Genomic DNA, 16,656 nt, shown 5'->3' with positions numbered 1-16,656 from the left:
AACGCAGAAGACATTAGACGTCAAATTGAGTCTGCCTTGGATTTAAACCCACTCACTGTGGGATTTACCCAGAAACTACTGAGTAAATTTTCTGGAAGAATTAGTTGCAAGGTTAAAAAGGGGCTGGGGGGCAGGATCTTAATGTCAAACAACTTCATGTAGTTCACATCTCCATCCCAACACCTTCTATCTAGACTTTTTAGTTGCATGTGTCAGGCAGGGAGGGAGGAGATTGGACAGCTTGGCACCCAGGTTTGCTGGAATCCAGGGCCTTATGCTTATGTGGACTTTCATCTAGCTCAGTTCATTCCATTTCACACATGAGGCGTCTGAGGTTCCAGCCAAATTCACTATCTTGGGGTGATGGGATCGAGGAACTCAGAGTGAACAGATGCTCCAGCCACTTCCCTGTGAAGCCTGTGCCTGTTAGCTTAGGGAAGCCCCCCAGATGAAAAGCAGCATTTTGTGTCCTTGTTTCGATCACAGACTCATGAGTGAAAAACTTACAGCTACATATCCACCATTTCACCCTACTATTTGGAAATGAAACCCAGTGCAGCAGGCTGGCTCCGATCTAAAGGTATCCCCACTTTACTCCAACTCACCAACAACATGAAGAAGTGCTGTTTCCTTTAACTATTTTTATTTTGCACTATAAAAAAAAAAACAATAACAACCAGTAACATACCCCTTTTCTTCACATTCACATGGGTTTTAAGAAATTATTGCCTTTTCCCCTGGAGAAATAATCTACAGACAGAAAAGTAGTACCACATTGCAACAATCTGCAAATCCCAGAATTCAGTAGCTTGAAGACAACCCCCAGGGGCTGGGAGGAAAACAAGTGTCACAAGAAACGAGACACGAGCACACAGAAGGACAGCAAGCAGAGAAAGGACTGTTTTCAATGCCACTGACCCAGAAGACACAGCAGGTACCCTTTTTCTCCAGGCACCCACTGCCACCTCAAAGGGATGATTTTTGGTCTATGGTCTGAAAACCCTTTTCGAATGACACCAGAGTTTTAAGAGAGGTGCAACGAGACTGGTTCAAGTATGATGAAGAATCATGCCAGAGTCCAAGGTCAGGAAAGAACCCACAGTGAAAACGAAACCCAGAAGAGTCAACATCTTGCAACTTCAACCAAATGTTTCCGTTGGACCCAGAGGGCATCTCACAAACATTTCAGGGTTCAAATCAGCATATCCAGGGTGTCCCTACCAATCCGGCAGGGTAACTTTCCTGACTAGGCGGTGATCAGCTTATACCCGAAGCAACAGAGAGACTGAGACTGTCAAAGTTCAAAAAAGTAAGATGGAGATTGTGCTTCCTTTAAAATGAATTGGCTTCCTAACTAACTGCCTTTTCTCCTGGTCCAGCAACTTCTCTCTTTCCTGTTGCTGCAGGTGTTTATTGCCTATGCTTGAAATGAAAAGGCGAACTTTTGAGGTGCAAGGACTAGGAGGTCCTGAGAGGGCAGGGGGTCTGGAAGTACAGTAGTCAGCACACACGGTGCTCTCGTAATGGCTTGGCCTTCCTTCAGTCCCGAGAACCTCTCTGTGAGGTCAGTCTGAAGTTTGTCTGCAAACCTGATAACCGCTCAGTGTCTTACCGGGGCAGTGAGACAGAGAGAGGTCTTCAGTATTGCACAGGTGTGAAATGTCCACGAGTTTAAAAAACAAAATCACAGTTGCTCTGGGGCTGGGCTGGCACCCCACCCCAGTCTTAGCAGGATGTGGCGGTGGCCACAGGGCCCCTGTGGAGCTCTGCAACGGTTGAGTGGGTGGGCACTGGAGCCAGCACCGAGGTAGGGAATGTGCAGTAGGTGCCCTGCACGTCAGGGCTCAGTGTCTGCAAATGGTCTATAAATGGGGAGCCTGCTGCCTCCCCTTGGCAGGAGAGAGGCTGCGGGTTGGGCGTGGAAGGCAGGATCTCAGATTCATACTGCAGGAGCTGGCCCATGAAGCCGAAGTTGGGTGAGATCACACTCCTCCGCTGCTTGATGTAATCGAAGGCCTCCTTCAGGCGGAACTGCTTGGTCTTCATGAGGTAAGCCATGCAGATGGTGGGCGACCGGGAAACCCCAGCCTCACAGTGGACCAGGACCTTGCCTCCCTTTTCCCTGACACAGTCTGAAAGGAAAAGAAGAGATTGGGAATGAGTGGGAACTGGAATTGAAACACAAGAATTAAACAGTAATGTCACCTAGTTATCACACCCTCGTGCCTGCTCAGAGCCATGGTACCATACTGGACGTTTGCTAGTCTTCAGCCCCTACTGGTGAGGACAGATGTAGGAAGTATTTAATCCTCACAGCTACTCCCCAGTTCCCTAGAACATCTGCAGATTCTGCCATGGGAGATGCTAGACCTGGAGGAATCCCTTCTGGGGATTCCATCCTAACTTGGGTTCCAACGGTGGGGTTCAAGAAGGAACTAGAAAATCCTTGAAAGCACATGCAAATTTTTATTGCATATACACAAATTTTCTGAGAGCCTCCCGGGCTCAAAGCCTTACTCGGAGAAGTAATTCTTTGCCTCTCTCCAGGTTGGATTCTAATGATGACAACCTAGCCCCCATCCTGGTAGAGACCTCCTGGCCTCCCTGGATACCCTGTCTTGCTGTGCCAGGGCGGGATGCTTGGCTCAGCTCCTAGGGTTCTCACCACCAAACATACGATAAATAGCACATGGCCACTAATTATAGCCCTGGCTAAGTGACGCTTACTAGACGGAGGATATAAATGGCTTTTGCAAATTCCATGTTGCTCAACAATGGGAGTCACTGCTATAAAGCTACCACCATCAGTTAGCATTCTTTAGCTCCATATGACCAAAAGGGGGCCCCTCCTTTCCTGCTCTAACCCTCCCAGCAAAACAGAACTACAACTGTTAAAAATGGGAAAGGGTAAAAGGTGAACATTATCAACAAGACCACAAAAAACAGTCCTTCGAATTCCCCCTTTAGCTAATGAGGAAACAATTACATCACAGAAGTAAAATGTAGCTAGCACTCTGTGAGGCTGCAGTAGGCAAAAACAAAATTTTTGAAGGCAGCAGGTAGGGGAGCCCCCCTTACATCCTCGCCCATCTGTTCCAAGTTCAAGAAGTTTGCAAATGAATCTGCAATGTCTAGAAGATGAAATATCTAAGGCTCAGGGAGGAACGCTACAGATTCCTCATGTGAACCAAAAAAACCCAAAGTATACCCAAGGTAGCTCATGAGAGGTACCCCCAATCCAATCAATTCAAAACAACAACAACAACAAAAAAAAAACTCAAAAAACAAAAGTTCTTATAAATCAGTTCAAAGGGGAGACCCCCAACTCCCTAGGATTACAGGGTTGTGGCCTTCATTTCCTTTGCTCTTCCACTCATTTCCCCTCTTGAGTCCAGCTTTTAGTGGGCAAAGGACCCAGAATGCACTGCTTCTCTACAGCTCAGGGGCCTGCCTTCTATAGGACTCTCTTCATCTGGAAGGGGTTGGTGCATACATTTCAGCACAGGGCCCACTGGAGAGACTCAGCCTCTTCCATTAGCAGAGCAAGGTGTCTGGGAAAAAACACTGTGTACTTTTGAAACCCTGTGGGGTGGTGTGACTGTACACAAACACACACACCATATACACACAGGACTGGGAGGGACAGTTCTGTGAGCTGGATGGGGGCGAGTTTCATGACCTCATGCAGCAGCTATCTAGGTAATTAAATAAGAGGCCTAGGAGGGCAGAGCCTTCCCAGGGACCGGGAGAGCAAGTCAAGGGTTTCCCACCCAGAACCCATCATTTTGGCTGCTTCTCAGGCTCTAAAGGGATCATTTCAGCCTGGAGGCTCAGGGGACAATGAGGACAGGTTTGACCTTTTGCCTCTGGTGAATTTCTCATCAAGGTTTCCTATGGAGCAGGAATTGTGTGTGATGAGCACAGGGCTTACCATGTGGCTGAAGAAGGGCCCTTTAATTGCTATCTGCACCAAGTAATTATGCTGTGCCTAACACCTGTCTTTCCTCCTTCAACATCCCTTAGAACATGATACAAGGAAAATCAAGCCTCAGTACCAACAACTATGCATGTTAAAAAGAAAGAAGTCCTCTTAAGACCACAAGGTTAGGGAGTAGTGTTGCAAATGTGGGATTAAAAAAAAAAAAAAAAAGAAAAGTTAGGCCAGACCCGCAGGGAAAGAGATATGGGAGAAAGAGAAGACACCAAACGGGAGGACAATCCAGGCAACCTCAAGTGCCTGGAAACCCCAAGGCCAAAGCTCTTTCCAGGCAGAGGGGTGAAGGCCACGGCCTTGTTTTCAGGTTTGCACAATGGAGTAAATGATAACTGCCTCATAGGAATGCAGAAAGGATGTAGAAGATGCCAAATTTTCTGTGCACAAAGCATGGAGCTTGAGTCAAGTGCTATCTTTAATCCAAAATTAGCTGAAAATGCAAAACAAATTGCCTCCAAAGCTGTTTGCCAAAACTGTGGAAAGCTGTTGGGCCCTCCAGGCTCAGTGCGTAAGTAGCGCTCTCTCGATCCTTCTGTTTGCTTTTAAAAATATCCCAACCTACGTACAAACACAGTTAGGGAGCCCCCGCTTCCCCCTTTCCTCGTGTGAAGCATTACGCATGGACATACTCTGCTCCCGCCCAACTTGAAACAACAAGAGCAGCAGTGAGTATAGTCATAAAATTATATTAATTCATTTATCTTGCAAACTAAAGCTCCTATTAATAGCAGCTCAAGTCCTCCCTCTGCCGCATCTGTTCTTGGTGTCAACTCTTGGTGGTTGCATACACAGGGCATTTCTCTCTCAGAGAAGGTAGTCCCCCCATCAACACATCAAAAAACCAAGAAGGCATGCTCCAAGGGGCTCCCAAAATAATGGAGGGGGAGGACCCAACCTACCAATGAAGTCTATTGCTTCTTGAAAGTGGGAGCTGATGTCGGCCGTGTGGCTGTCTTCCACTGGGATCCATTTGTAGTGTAGGTGGGTCGTGCAGGCCTCGGAGGTCCGCCGGGAGACATTCAGCAGGGCTGTGATGTGCAGGTTAGCTAGGAACTCGCACTTGGATGCATGGTAGGCACTTCCAAGGTAGAGGAAGGGAAGGATTTCCACAGGGCTGCCCTGGAAGCAGAGACAAAGAACAACCAGGAAATATTGGATTAGCCTGCTCATTTGGAAGAATTAAAAATAAACAACTCTGACCTATTTGTCTCTTAAGGTGGGAGGTTCCCTTTCTGGTTTCCAGGTAGAGAGAGTTCAGAGCCAGGGCAGCTCAGCCAAGAGTGTGGGTGGCACCTCCATCCTGGTAAACTCTACCCACCGTGACTGCCGGGTGACTCAATGACAGCCAAACCCACACGGCCCAGAGTTTCATTTTTTGCACTTATCCAAAGAGATAGGAAATGCCAGCAGCCTTCCTGTGCTACCCAGTGTAAGAACAGGAGCAATGCAACTAAAAGACCTATGGTGACATTTCAGCTGCCCTAAGAGTACCAGGACAAGCCTTGAGCTGTGGGGCAACCCTGGCAATGTAGGCTCCCTTTTTTATAGCCCAGACATTTTAGAGTGTATTTTCATCAACCCTCAGATACTGTCTATTCTAAAATAACCCAGGTTTCAGAAATGGTAAAATATGCAGCCTCCTCACCCTCCAAAAAAGTATGCTTCTTAGAAATGAAAATAACCACTACCTACCCAGAATCTATAGACTAAGAAAAACTGTTAGACCACAGAGGGGTTTCCCCCACCCCTGACCTTCTTCACACGGGCGCTGTGTGGGTGAGAGGGGTTTACATCATCACCCACACAGCAGGCTTCTGGTGTGGAGAATCAAGACTAAGTGAGAACCAGAGACTATCTACCCCTGAAATGAACCTCCAGCTAGTGGGACTCCAGCAATCTGAGCACGTATGGGTTCTCAGGTGCCAAAACAAAACAAACAAAGCAAAAAAGCCAGTGACAGTTGGAACAACAGGAGCCCCTGGGGATTCAGAGGGAAACACTGGGCTGGCTGTAGGGACTGTGGTTGGTCTTTGGGAGCCTTTCCCATACCATCCATCCGTTTCCTGTCTTTCCATTTCCTGTCCAGGAATAAGAGTGGAATGGAAACTCTCAGCCCGACCCATAATAGGGAAAGGGGCATGTGTGTGTCCTGGGGAGGAGGGAGGTTTGCAATAGGCCATTCTCAAATTTGTCCAGCACTTTGTGCCTGCATTTTCTGTCCTGAGAAGTTGAGTGTTTCAGTAAAGCCAGTTCAGTCACTTAGAAGAAAGTTACAGAGGATTTTACTTAAGGTTAATTATAACAATCGCATTTTTATTAGCACTTACAATGGCTGGCATGTGGGCTTGACACTTTGGATGTACCTATATAGTGCCAATTTCACAAATCTATAAAGTAGGTAATGTTGTTCCCATTTTATAGAAGGGTGACTTGAGGCTTAGATTGGACTCAGGGGCACTCGACCACTGAGCCACACTCTCAGCCCTATTTTGTATTTCATTTAAAGATAGGGTCTCACTGAGTTGCTAAGTGCTTTGCCATTGCTGAGGCTGGCTTTGAACTCTTGATCCTCCTGTCTCAGCCTCCAGAGGCGCTGGGATTACAGGTATGCACCACCTGGCTCAGATAGGTTTAAATAACTTGCCCACATCAGAGCTTATCAAATGGTAGAGATAGGATTGAAACCCAAACCCAAGTCTCAAGGCCTTGTCTGAGACCATTTCAACAGTGATAGTATGAGAAATCAAGCATTTCAGGTAAAATATCCTCTATCTCTAAAGAGAAGTGAATTTATACCCTCTCCTTGACATCTCCCCAACTCCCCTACATTCGAAGCAGCCTTCCCAGTGGCAATGTGGTACAGAGGCTGAGAATCTGGGCCTGGGCACCAGGTAAAACAGCTCTTTCTCCATCAAGTCCCAGCTCCACGTTTCCTAGCTGGTATGACCTTGGGCAGCCTCCCTAACCTCTGAGCCTCCTTAACCTCTGAACCTTTATCTGAAAACCTCTAAGCCTCCCTAACCTCTGAACCTTTATCTGTAAACCAAGGATAATAATCCCTATCCTTCCGGGATAATGGGTAAGTCATAAATGGGATAATGGGTGTATTAGAATCTGATACATTATAGAGCATTTTCATGAGGCTGAAGAATAAACAAATAGAATAAGAATTTTCTCCCTGGAGAAGACACAGGACAGATGCTGGGAGGTCAGGGTATCCCAGCAGTCCGGGTTCTGGCCTAAACAGGACCCACTCCGTGGACCCAGCTCCCCACTAATTAGAAACCCAGAAAACAGCAAAGATGGTAGTGTTCTTTGGAAAACAGTGAGAGGCACAATCTGGTCAGTTTCTCTCAGCAACTGACCAGCTAGACACCAATGGACACCTATACACGGAGCAGGCAGGATGGCTGACTAGGTCTCTCCCTTTCCTGAGGGCCTGGAAAACATGGACACCAGGCTTGGAACCCTACCCAACTTCCCCTAGAGCTTAGCCCAACAAATACCCCTCAAATTATATTTCTTTCCCTTTCTGAACCTCCCATTTACACTTAAGAGGAAGATACCAACGGCCCTTCAAAACCTCAAAGGTTAACAGCCTCGCCTCACTCCTCTGTGCAGAAGTGGTATGGGGGTTCCCCAGATGATCTTGAAGACACATCAGGGCCTCCCCAACCTTCGCCTGGCCAAAGGTCTTGCGTGCTTTCACACACTCTGACAATTTTTATTTCTCTTTCACTTTCTTAGAAATGGGGAAAATACAACCCAAACAAACAAACAAACAAAAATAGAAATCCAGCTAGGCTGGATGCTCATGACTTGAAAGCCAAGGGTTCATCATACACTGAAGATTTTCCATGAAGGAAAACAAACTGAGTCATAACCCTGGCACCTGGCCAACATAATAAATAGGATTCCTGACCAAGAATCCCATTCAAGACCAAGTCACCTGGTTCTATTTGGAAGTCTGTCCCTAGGGGCAGAGTTCTACTCAGACAGGGAACTGGCATTTTTGGCGGCATCTAGAAGTCTTCCTTCTTAGGCTTTGGCTATGTTCTTAGTTGGGGAGGACAGTGTGAAAAGCTCCTCCCACTACCCAGGTGTGTAGCCAGGGGCATGTGAAAAACAGGAGGAGGTCCTGAAAGGAACCACAACAGGGAGTTAAGAGAATGGGGTTCTGGGGCTAGGGGTGTGGCTCAGTGGTAGAGCTCTTGCCTAGCCATGTGTGAGGCCCTTGGTCCAATCCCCAGTTCTGTGGGACAAAAAAAAAAAAAAAAAAAGTTGGGAGGAAGAAAGAAAAAAAGGGGGTTCTAACTCTGAAACTGCCATAACCAGCTGCAAGACTTTGTAAATCAGTCATCTCACTAGCTACAGCAGTGCTTCCTCTCTCTGGTGAAAAGTCAAGGTGGGTTTTCAGCTCTGGTTTCTACAGAATCTGAATTCTTTTCTGCCTTTCCCCATCTTCCAACATCATGTTAAGTAACCCACGACCTTTAATGGGTGGTTACAATGCACAATTCTTTGAAGGAAATAAACCCCCACACCTTTAGAGAAACCAGAAGCTCCCCAGCGTCTCTTGATCTCCTCTGGTGTCAGAATTTGTAGAATTACAAGCATCAGAGACCCTCAGGGGAGCCTGCTGAGCCATCCGAAACAGGGGTTTCTCTAGCACAGCCACCTTTCCCCCTACCTCCAACCCCACTGCAGTTAAAAACACCAAGACACACCTTGATAGTACTGGGTTGGTGTATAGAAACTGCAGATGATCAGCAATTACAAAGAACACAGGAAGCCTGAAAGTCAACTCTGAAATGTTTTCAGGGAAACCTAAGCCAGTATTTCTAAGCTTCTCTGAACCTCCCAAGGCAGCCATTAACAAAGTATCTTTCATTTCCCCTTTTCTCTAGAAGCCATCCAGCATCCCAGGGCTCACTTGCTCTTGTCAGCTTGTTTGCTGGAAGTATGCCCATTTATTCTTGGACAGGAACTCCAACTGGCAAGCCATAGAGGCTCTCCAAGTTAGAGGATGGTGCCAGCACCCTGATTCACAGAGAACAAACCACTACTGCTGAGCTGGGAGAGAAGTCAGGTGGCTGAGGAAGGAAGGAATGAGACAGGAACTGGCAGCTACATACCTGGTCATAAGCTGGCCTGTAGTTGATGCTTAGCACTGGTTTCCCACACTGGCTGATGAGGGCTCTCTCGCTTTCGATCTTCTCTTGTGAAACGGGTTTTACGTCTACACAACACTCAGGATATTCCGAATAGAAGGTCTCATATCCCCCTAGGAAAACAAATGAACATACAAAAAAGTGAGACAGATGTTTTAGGATAGAAATTGGATGCGTGCATACACACGCTCATGTGTGTGCACACATAGCCCTAAAAGGCTATAGTTCAGAAAGGCAATGATTAACTTTTTGTGTCTATCAGAAGCAGCTTAAACTGTGAAAGAAATAATCTGGCATCTGGCAAATATTAACTAAACCCTTCCAGAAAAACAAAAGCTATTTTCTCATTTTTTATTCAAAATGAAGGTGTGATTATGAAAAACTTCATTAATTTATAAGAAATTCTTTTAAACTGTTTTTCCCCAGCGCATTTGCTCTAAGCAGGATTACAGATGGCACCCTATCATTTATAAGAGAATAGGGACTCATGCAAGGATTCAAATCAGAACAGTAAACCAGCCTTGCCCCTTCTCACCCTCGAGGTGTTAAGAACTCTGCTGACAATCCCTTCCCTAGGTCCAATTTAGAGCCATCAATCCAGTTAATTACCTTCTAGGCCAAATGGGAGGAATGAGGACTTCTGAACTAAATTCCCAGCCCCCATAAGTAAAGCCTGTCTCTGTTCCTTTGTGACTACTACCCTTTCTATCTTATTTATTATCCTCCCCACAACCTTTCTCCAAGGCTCCAAAAGGATACATCGACTAAGAGCATTAAGAATCTTAGCATTACATTTAAACTTCTCCAGACTGATGACTTAGGCTAAAAACCACTCTCTCTAGGTCACAGAAATTTGTCTTCTCAAGGCCATTATACTCAAGTGGGGAAGAACCAAATGAAAAATGGCCGAGGGCCGCTCAGGAAGCCAAGGGCTAGTGGGTGAACAGGCCAGCTTTGCTTAGGAACTCTATTTCCAACCAGAGCAACCTCAGGCACTTCCGAGAGCCTCTAGAAAGCCCACTTGTCTTTTAATGGCCCAGAGAATTCACTTAGTATCAAATCATGAATTAAATACGCATTCTGAGATCATGCCATTTCCAAAAAAACTCCTTTTTTCTTTTGCGTTTTGGTATTGTGATGGACCCTCAATGGAGGAGGTGCTGTCTTTTTTCAACACTGCAGTCAACAAATGGTTAATGGATTACATGGCAATCTGCAACTCTCTCCCAGAAGCTGCAGCCAATTCCTAGAATGAGTCATCTTGCCATTACTGCTTCCTCTCAGCTTGCTGGAACTGCCCCTGCCCCCATTTAGTATACCCGAATCTCTCCCATGGTCATTTCAACAAATAGCCCACCGTACCTCCCCGGATGAGTTTCTGGTCCTCCACAATGACCATGTTCCCTGTCATGGTGACAGGAGGCCCAGCTGGAGTATGGATAAAGGGGGGCAGAAATAGAGGTTTGGTGGTGTAGCTTCCTCTCCCTCATGTCCCCCAGCCCCCTTCCCTTCTAGGAGGTAGAGTGTGCCAGACTTAACACTGGCCCACATCTTCCCCAGAGGAGGTGTCCCTAGTCAGTCAACCACCTGATCATTTCCCATGCCAGGTCTCAACACTTTGATTCTAGGAGATAAAACAAGTGATTGGGAGCAAGCATTTGCATCCAGATGGGTCTAGTCCCTCCAAAACTTCGAGAGATGAGACTTGGTGAAAAGAAGCCTTTGGGCCACCCTATGTCTGGGCTTCAAACAGATCATTTAAAAGCTGGCTGTCAGTTGGAGAGATGTGGGTGTGGGCTAGATCCTGCTTGCCTGTTGACAAAATAAGGCAGGCAGACAAGGCGTCTCAGTGTAGTAGAGGGACAGATAAACTGGGCCCTGCCTCTTCAAGCTGGGGTCAGGAGATTAGATGGGTCTTCCACCCACTCCCATCAGAGGTGTGGAGACAGAACATTCCTCTCCGGTGCCTCACTCCCGTTGCAAGAGCCATGGCAATTCTTAGGGCTTCAACCTTCCTCAGAGTGAGTCTGCTTTCAATCATCACCACATTGCCAGAGGAACAGAGGCAGTGAGTAGACACTATATATAAATAAGCACTGGCCACACAATTCAGTCAATCACCATCTCATTGCAGTGAGTCTTGGTTTTGGAGGGGGGTTTAGAGAGTATAAAAGGCATTGCCCCAGGATCTGAACGCCACCAGGTTAAAATCTGAACTCATATCTAGACATGAGTTAGGCAAGATAAAGAATTTTTCCTCTGGCAAAAAAAAAAAAAAAAAAAAAAACAGTTTGAAGTACAGGGTGTTATAAGGGTAGGAATTTCTACTGAAATCTCAAATGCACACAAATTTGACCTAGTAATTCTTATCATTTTATGGAAAGATAAGATAGTGCACATACAAGAATATATGGGCAAAGGTATCCTCTATCTCACTGCTTCAAACAGTAAGGCTGGAAGCAACCTGCTGGCCATCACCAGTGATGATCAAGGGTCAGGGTCATCACAAGTGAAGGGACATGTATGTCCTGATGTGGACAAGTGTCTAAGATCTAGATACAGGGAATATATTTAAAATAAATTTTTTTTTTTAAAGATACTTGTGGGAGGGCTGGGGCTGTAGCTCAGTGGCAGAGCACACATGAGGCACTGGGTTTGATCCTCAGCAACACAGAAAAATAAAAAACAAATAAAATAAAGGCATTCTGTTCATCTACAACTACAAAAAATTAAAATAAAAAGATACTTGTGGGAAATAATGACAAATAAGAAATAGTTGGTGGCTGTCTGGGGAGTAGAATGGAGTTTAAGGGTGTGTGGAAGACCCAATTTTCATCACACAGGCAATGAAATTTTCAAATTTTGACCTGTTTAAATTTTGTCCTGGATATGTTATTTCATTAAAAAAAAATTTAAACATAATTTTTCAGAGTCCACCAAGCTGACTACTTCCTGTAGCAATAACTGGTCAACAGTCCACAGCCCTCTTGGAGAAGGGTGGGGATCAGAGGCAGGACCAAGAGGGTTCCTGGAACATCTTCACTGCTGCTGGGGAGGCAGAAGCTTTTCCTATATGCATTGCTAAGTAAAAAGACTAAATCAAAAAATGACATCAGGAAGAGAAGGCGATTTAGAGCCAACAGTAAGACCTCTGTAGAGCTGGAAAAGGCCATTTTCCACTCCCCCGCACCCCAGGGGGCTGGGGCAGTAAGGAGGAGGATTACCATCCACCTCTGTTATCTTCCCAGTGGGAAGAAGGGACAGTCACCAAGAGGTGCTAATAGATGGGGAGCTACCCACGAGCCTCTGAGGTGTGTGAAATTCCCCAAGTTGGGTTGCCTTGAAACTCAGTTGCACCTGAGTATGGAACCACATCAGTGTTACAGTCCAAGGTGTCCAGTAATAAGGCTGATAGGACCTTGGGGGCCCGGTCCAACTTAAGCTCTCATCTCTGCACCAGAACCAAGGTTCCCATACATTTGAGGTTACAAGGCAGGAGCAGTCACAGGAAGTGACCCAGAAATCAATGCTCTGGAGTTTGAGAGTCAATCACCCACCCACAACAGGAAGCTAGAGTTATGTTCCCAGCAGGTGAAATGGGCAGGCCTGGTGGAAGCTCTTGGAGGTCTCCAATCAAAGGTCACAGAACCTCTACATCACATTGCCCCCATCACCACTGCCTGTCTCCCTTCCCCATCCCCGCCCCCAACCCCCAGCACTGGCTGTCTGGCGGCCTCCCACCCAGTAGTAGTAGCTCAGGACCAGTCCCAGGGATAATCTCAGCCCCAGGAAGGCAGGAGGTCAAAGGGGTGGGAAAGCTGTCAGCTCCAAATTAGGCTTGAGAAAGGCCTAGGACCAGGAGGGGAGGAGGCCAGAGGAAAACAATAAAAAGCAATAAAATAAAAAGGAAAGGAAGGGGGAGGGACTCACCAGGGTCAAAAAGGCATGAGGGGTTGGTAAAGACACAGCCTAAAGCACTGTAATTGTCTAGGAGGGAGGAAGGGGGACACCAAGGCGCCACGCTAGGGGGAGGGAGGGTCTCGACCTGCAGATCATGCTAGATACATCAGCAAGGCTCGGAGCCCAGTCCCCAGCGAGAGCGGTGAACCCAGTGTCAGGAAAAGGCGCCTGCGCCCTGCACGAGCTCAAGGCCCCCAAACTGCTAAGGAGCACCTCTCCGCAGCACAACCAGTCTCACCCAGCCTGGCGGACAGACTGGCTGCCAGACGCTTTCGAAGAACGCTGGTGGAGAGGGGGAAGCTCTGAGGCGGGTGCCCTCCCAAGCGCACGTCAAGCCCCACTGTGCAGAGTCCCGCAAGTGGCTGACTTTGCCGGGTCCAGGATGCCGGAGGGCGCCCCAAGCAAGGAGGGGTAACGCAAGACCCGGGAATCCCGGTGCTGGATTGTGGTAGGGTATCAGGGGCCCGGCTGCCCGCCGCACTCACCTTTGAGGAAGTAGACCCGCGGGCCCGCGGGCAGGCAGGCCAGCAGCGAGTTGAGCACTACGCGTGCGGCGCTCTCCTCCCGCAGCTTCTGCCAGTGGCGGCTGCCCTGGTCCAGCACTACCACTGCCGCCACGCCGCCGCCGCCTTCCTGCAGCAGCCGCGCGCGAGCCGCCTCGTCGGGCAGCACGTAGCGCGCCGACACCGCGCCGCCCCGGGCCCGCCGCAGCACCACCGAGTTGAGGTTGACATTGAGCGAGCCGCGCACGCTCGAGGCGGCGAAGGCCAGGTAGGGCCGGCAGTCGAGCACCACGCAGCGCGCCGCCGCCTCCTTGCGGAGCATCTTGCGCAGCTGGCGCCCGTCGAGCGACGTGACCTTCATGCCGCCACTGCCCAGCGGCCCCGCGCCGAGCGCCCCGCCGGTGCCCACGGCCAGGGTACCCGCGGGCTAGGCACGGGAGGGCCACCGCGGGGCTGAGGCCGGCCGAAGGAGCCCAGCGCCGGAGGGGCCGCTCAGTGCTCTTTCCCGCCCCGCGCGCTCGGCACCCGGCCCGGCCACTTGCTGCCCCAGAAGCCGGGGATTCCGCCGGCAGCGCCGCGTTTTATGTGAATGAGTGTGCGGCCTGTGACGTGGCTGCCCATATAAGGCCAAATATGGGTATTTCCCCGCCCCTTCTGTCGTGGTCACGCCCACAGGGGCGGGGCGGGCGCCGAGGGTTAGTCAGAGGGAGAAAGAGGAAGTGGAAGGCGCCTCCTGGCTCTCTCCGCGGCGTAGCGCGGAGGGACTCACTCTCGCATCACCCGGGCTGCGGGTGGGATGTCAGGAAAGCCGCAGGACCGAGATGACCCACGCTGTGCGGGAAGAGGAGGAAGCAGAGGAGGGGGCGGCGCCGGCGCCCCACTATCCGCTTTCAGTTTTAGAGACGTGGGCTGAGAACCTGCGGGGGGGGGGTTGAGCGGGGCAAGGAACCGGCCCTTGCCCCCCAGATGAATCCGGAATGGATTCCCGTCGTGACCGAAGTGTTTAAGCATGTAAGATGATATCCGAGATCTGCCTCAAGGGATGGGGTATGGATGACTCTAGATCGGGCAAGTGTTGGTGATTCTTGAAGCTGGATGCTGGATACTGGGGGTTCATTATATCGTTTTCTCCACTTTTTTTATGTATATTTGAGATTTCCATAATAAAACTTTCTAAAAGTTAAGAGGGAAAGGGAGACTGATTAATTCATTAATTGATTAGTTGATCCTCTCCAATAGATTCTGCTCTCAAAAGGATTGATAGCTCTCTGTTCCTCTCCCATAAGGAGAATAATAAACCGGCGTGTGGAGGAATCCCTCTCTGGTCCCTGTAAACCTGTTGTGAATTCAGCAGCAACATCAACATGTATACAACGATGGGCCTCAGTCCATTAAACTGCTGTCCAGGTGGCTTCTGGATTTGGGAGATTATCTGTGGATCAAGTATAATCCCAGGCTGTCTGCCCCCACCATTCCCCAGGAGCTTCAGGCTTCCCACCCCCACTCTTGGGGAACTGAGCACGATTCACCTCCTCTGCAAGTATTTATTGAAGGCCGTCTCTGTACAGGGCTTCTCTGCCTGCAGGGACACATGGGATTGAAGTACATCTCTGCCCCCAGCTCACCGCCAACCATTTTATCATTGGTTGGGCTGGAGCTACCTGGTGGAAAACAGCCTTCCTCCTCTAGAGAGGGGCTTGTTTACAGCTGACATAAGGGAATGGGGTTTTTAGAAGAAAATTAACCAAATTCTGAAACCAAATGCAGTCAACCCCAACACCAGCATAGCTGTCATTGCTTCTTGGTCACAGCTGCATTCAGTCAAAGGCACTGTCCTAGCTCTGCCTGTGGGGTCTTGATAACATGATGTGAGGTATTTATTTTTATTTTTATTTTTTATCTTTGGGGTTATCTGTGTCAGCCTCCCCTGAAAACCGCTCCTCTTCCAACCTGTTCTGTCTCTGTTACTGGCACTATCCTACCCCAGACCTTTCAGCCCAGAACACCACACATATGGGGAATACCCTCATGGACTCTCTGTGTTAGGTGCTGGAGGCACCAATGAGCAAGATTTGCTGTCTCCTCTAGCTATTCCCCCCTCCCCCACGCACCAGCCCAGAGGGGAAGCCAGCTGCACACAGGCCTCTTTACAGTTCAGTGGTCAGTGAGGAGGGTCACCCAGAGTCTGTGTGGATGGGGTAGAGTGAGGATGGGGGATGGAGAAGGTCTCCAGAGATGGGGGCTGAGGCAGACTTCCAAGGATTTGACCTTAGCCAGGCCCTGAAGGGGAAGGTAAGGCATTCCAGGCAGAGAAAACCGCCTAAGGTAAAGGAAAAACCAACCTGTGGGGTGTGTGCTGAAGGTGTGTGGGAGATCATAGCAGTTTCTGGCATTTATTGGAAAACAAAGCAGGGTTAAGTGGCAGAGGGCCTTGTGTACCATTTAAGGCACTTGGATCTTATCCTTTGGGTCTTATTTATTCAGTGAACTGGTCAGGTTAGTGTTTGGGAACACCACTGAAGAAGCGCTGTGGAGGACGAATGTTTTATATGGATGTGAGGGTGGAGTCCAGACTGAGACAGGGAAAGGGACAGGAGGCTTTCATAGGTAATCTAGGCCTAAACTAAGAAGGACCTACTGGGATTTGGCAGTGGTACAGTTGTGAAGAGGCCACGTGGATGGGAGAACATTTACAAGTAAATTACCTGATGGGCAGAGAACAGTGGAGGGAAGCATCCTTGGGAGGGTGACTCTAGCGTCTTTTAACTAGGGTGACAAGGTGAATGGTGGTACCTTTAGTTGCAGGCTCTTCAGTAACAGGTCTGGTGGTAGAAGAGAGGAAGAGGGGTGAGTTTTAGACATGTTAATAAATGAGAGCTGGGCTGGGGATGTGGCTCAAGCGGTAGCGCGCTCGCCTGGCATGCGTGCGGCCCGGGTTCGATCCTCAGCACCACATACCAACAAAGATGTTGTGTCCACCGAGAACTAAAAAATAAATATTAAAAATTCTCTCTCTCTCTCTCTCTCT

At 48.6% G+C, this 16,656-nt stretch overlaps 1 protein-coding gene across 1 annotated transcript; it reads right to left on the bottom strand.

Annotated features, from left to right (window-relative positions):
• Positions 1-1,725: 1,725 nt before the first annotated feature.
• Dusp5 (dual specificity phosphatase 5) lies at positions 1,726-14,004 on the bottom strand. The gene is made up of 4 exons (XM_026389196.2): positions 13,611-14,004; positions 9,130-9,278; positions 4,894-5,113; positions 1,726-2,132 (listed from the first exon to the last, which is right to left on the bottom strand). Exons 1-4 carry the CDS (start codon positions 13,987-13,989, stop codon positions 1,726-1,728), a joined length of 1,155 nt encoding a protein of 384 aa, XP_026244981.2. The 5' UTR covers positions 13,990-14,004.
• Between the last annotated feature and the right edge of the window lie 2,652 nt (positions 14,005-16,656).

This window comes from Urocitellus parryii, chromosome 5, assembly GCF_045843805.1.
Source record: "Urocitellus parryii isolate mUroPar1 chromosome 5, mUroPar1.hap1, whole genome shotgun sequence".
Lineage (NCBI taxonomy): Eukaryota > Metazoa > Chordata > Mammalia > Rodentia > Sciuridae > Urocitellus > Urocitellus parryii.
Note: the sequence above shows the minus strand (reverse complement) of the source record. Positions and strands in the feature narration are given on the sequence as shown.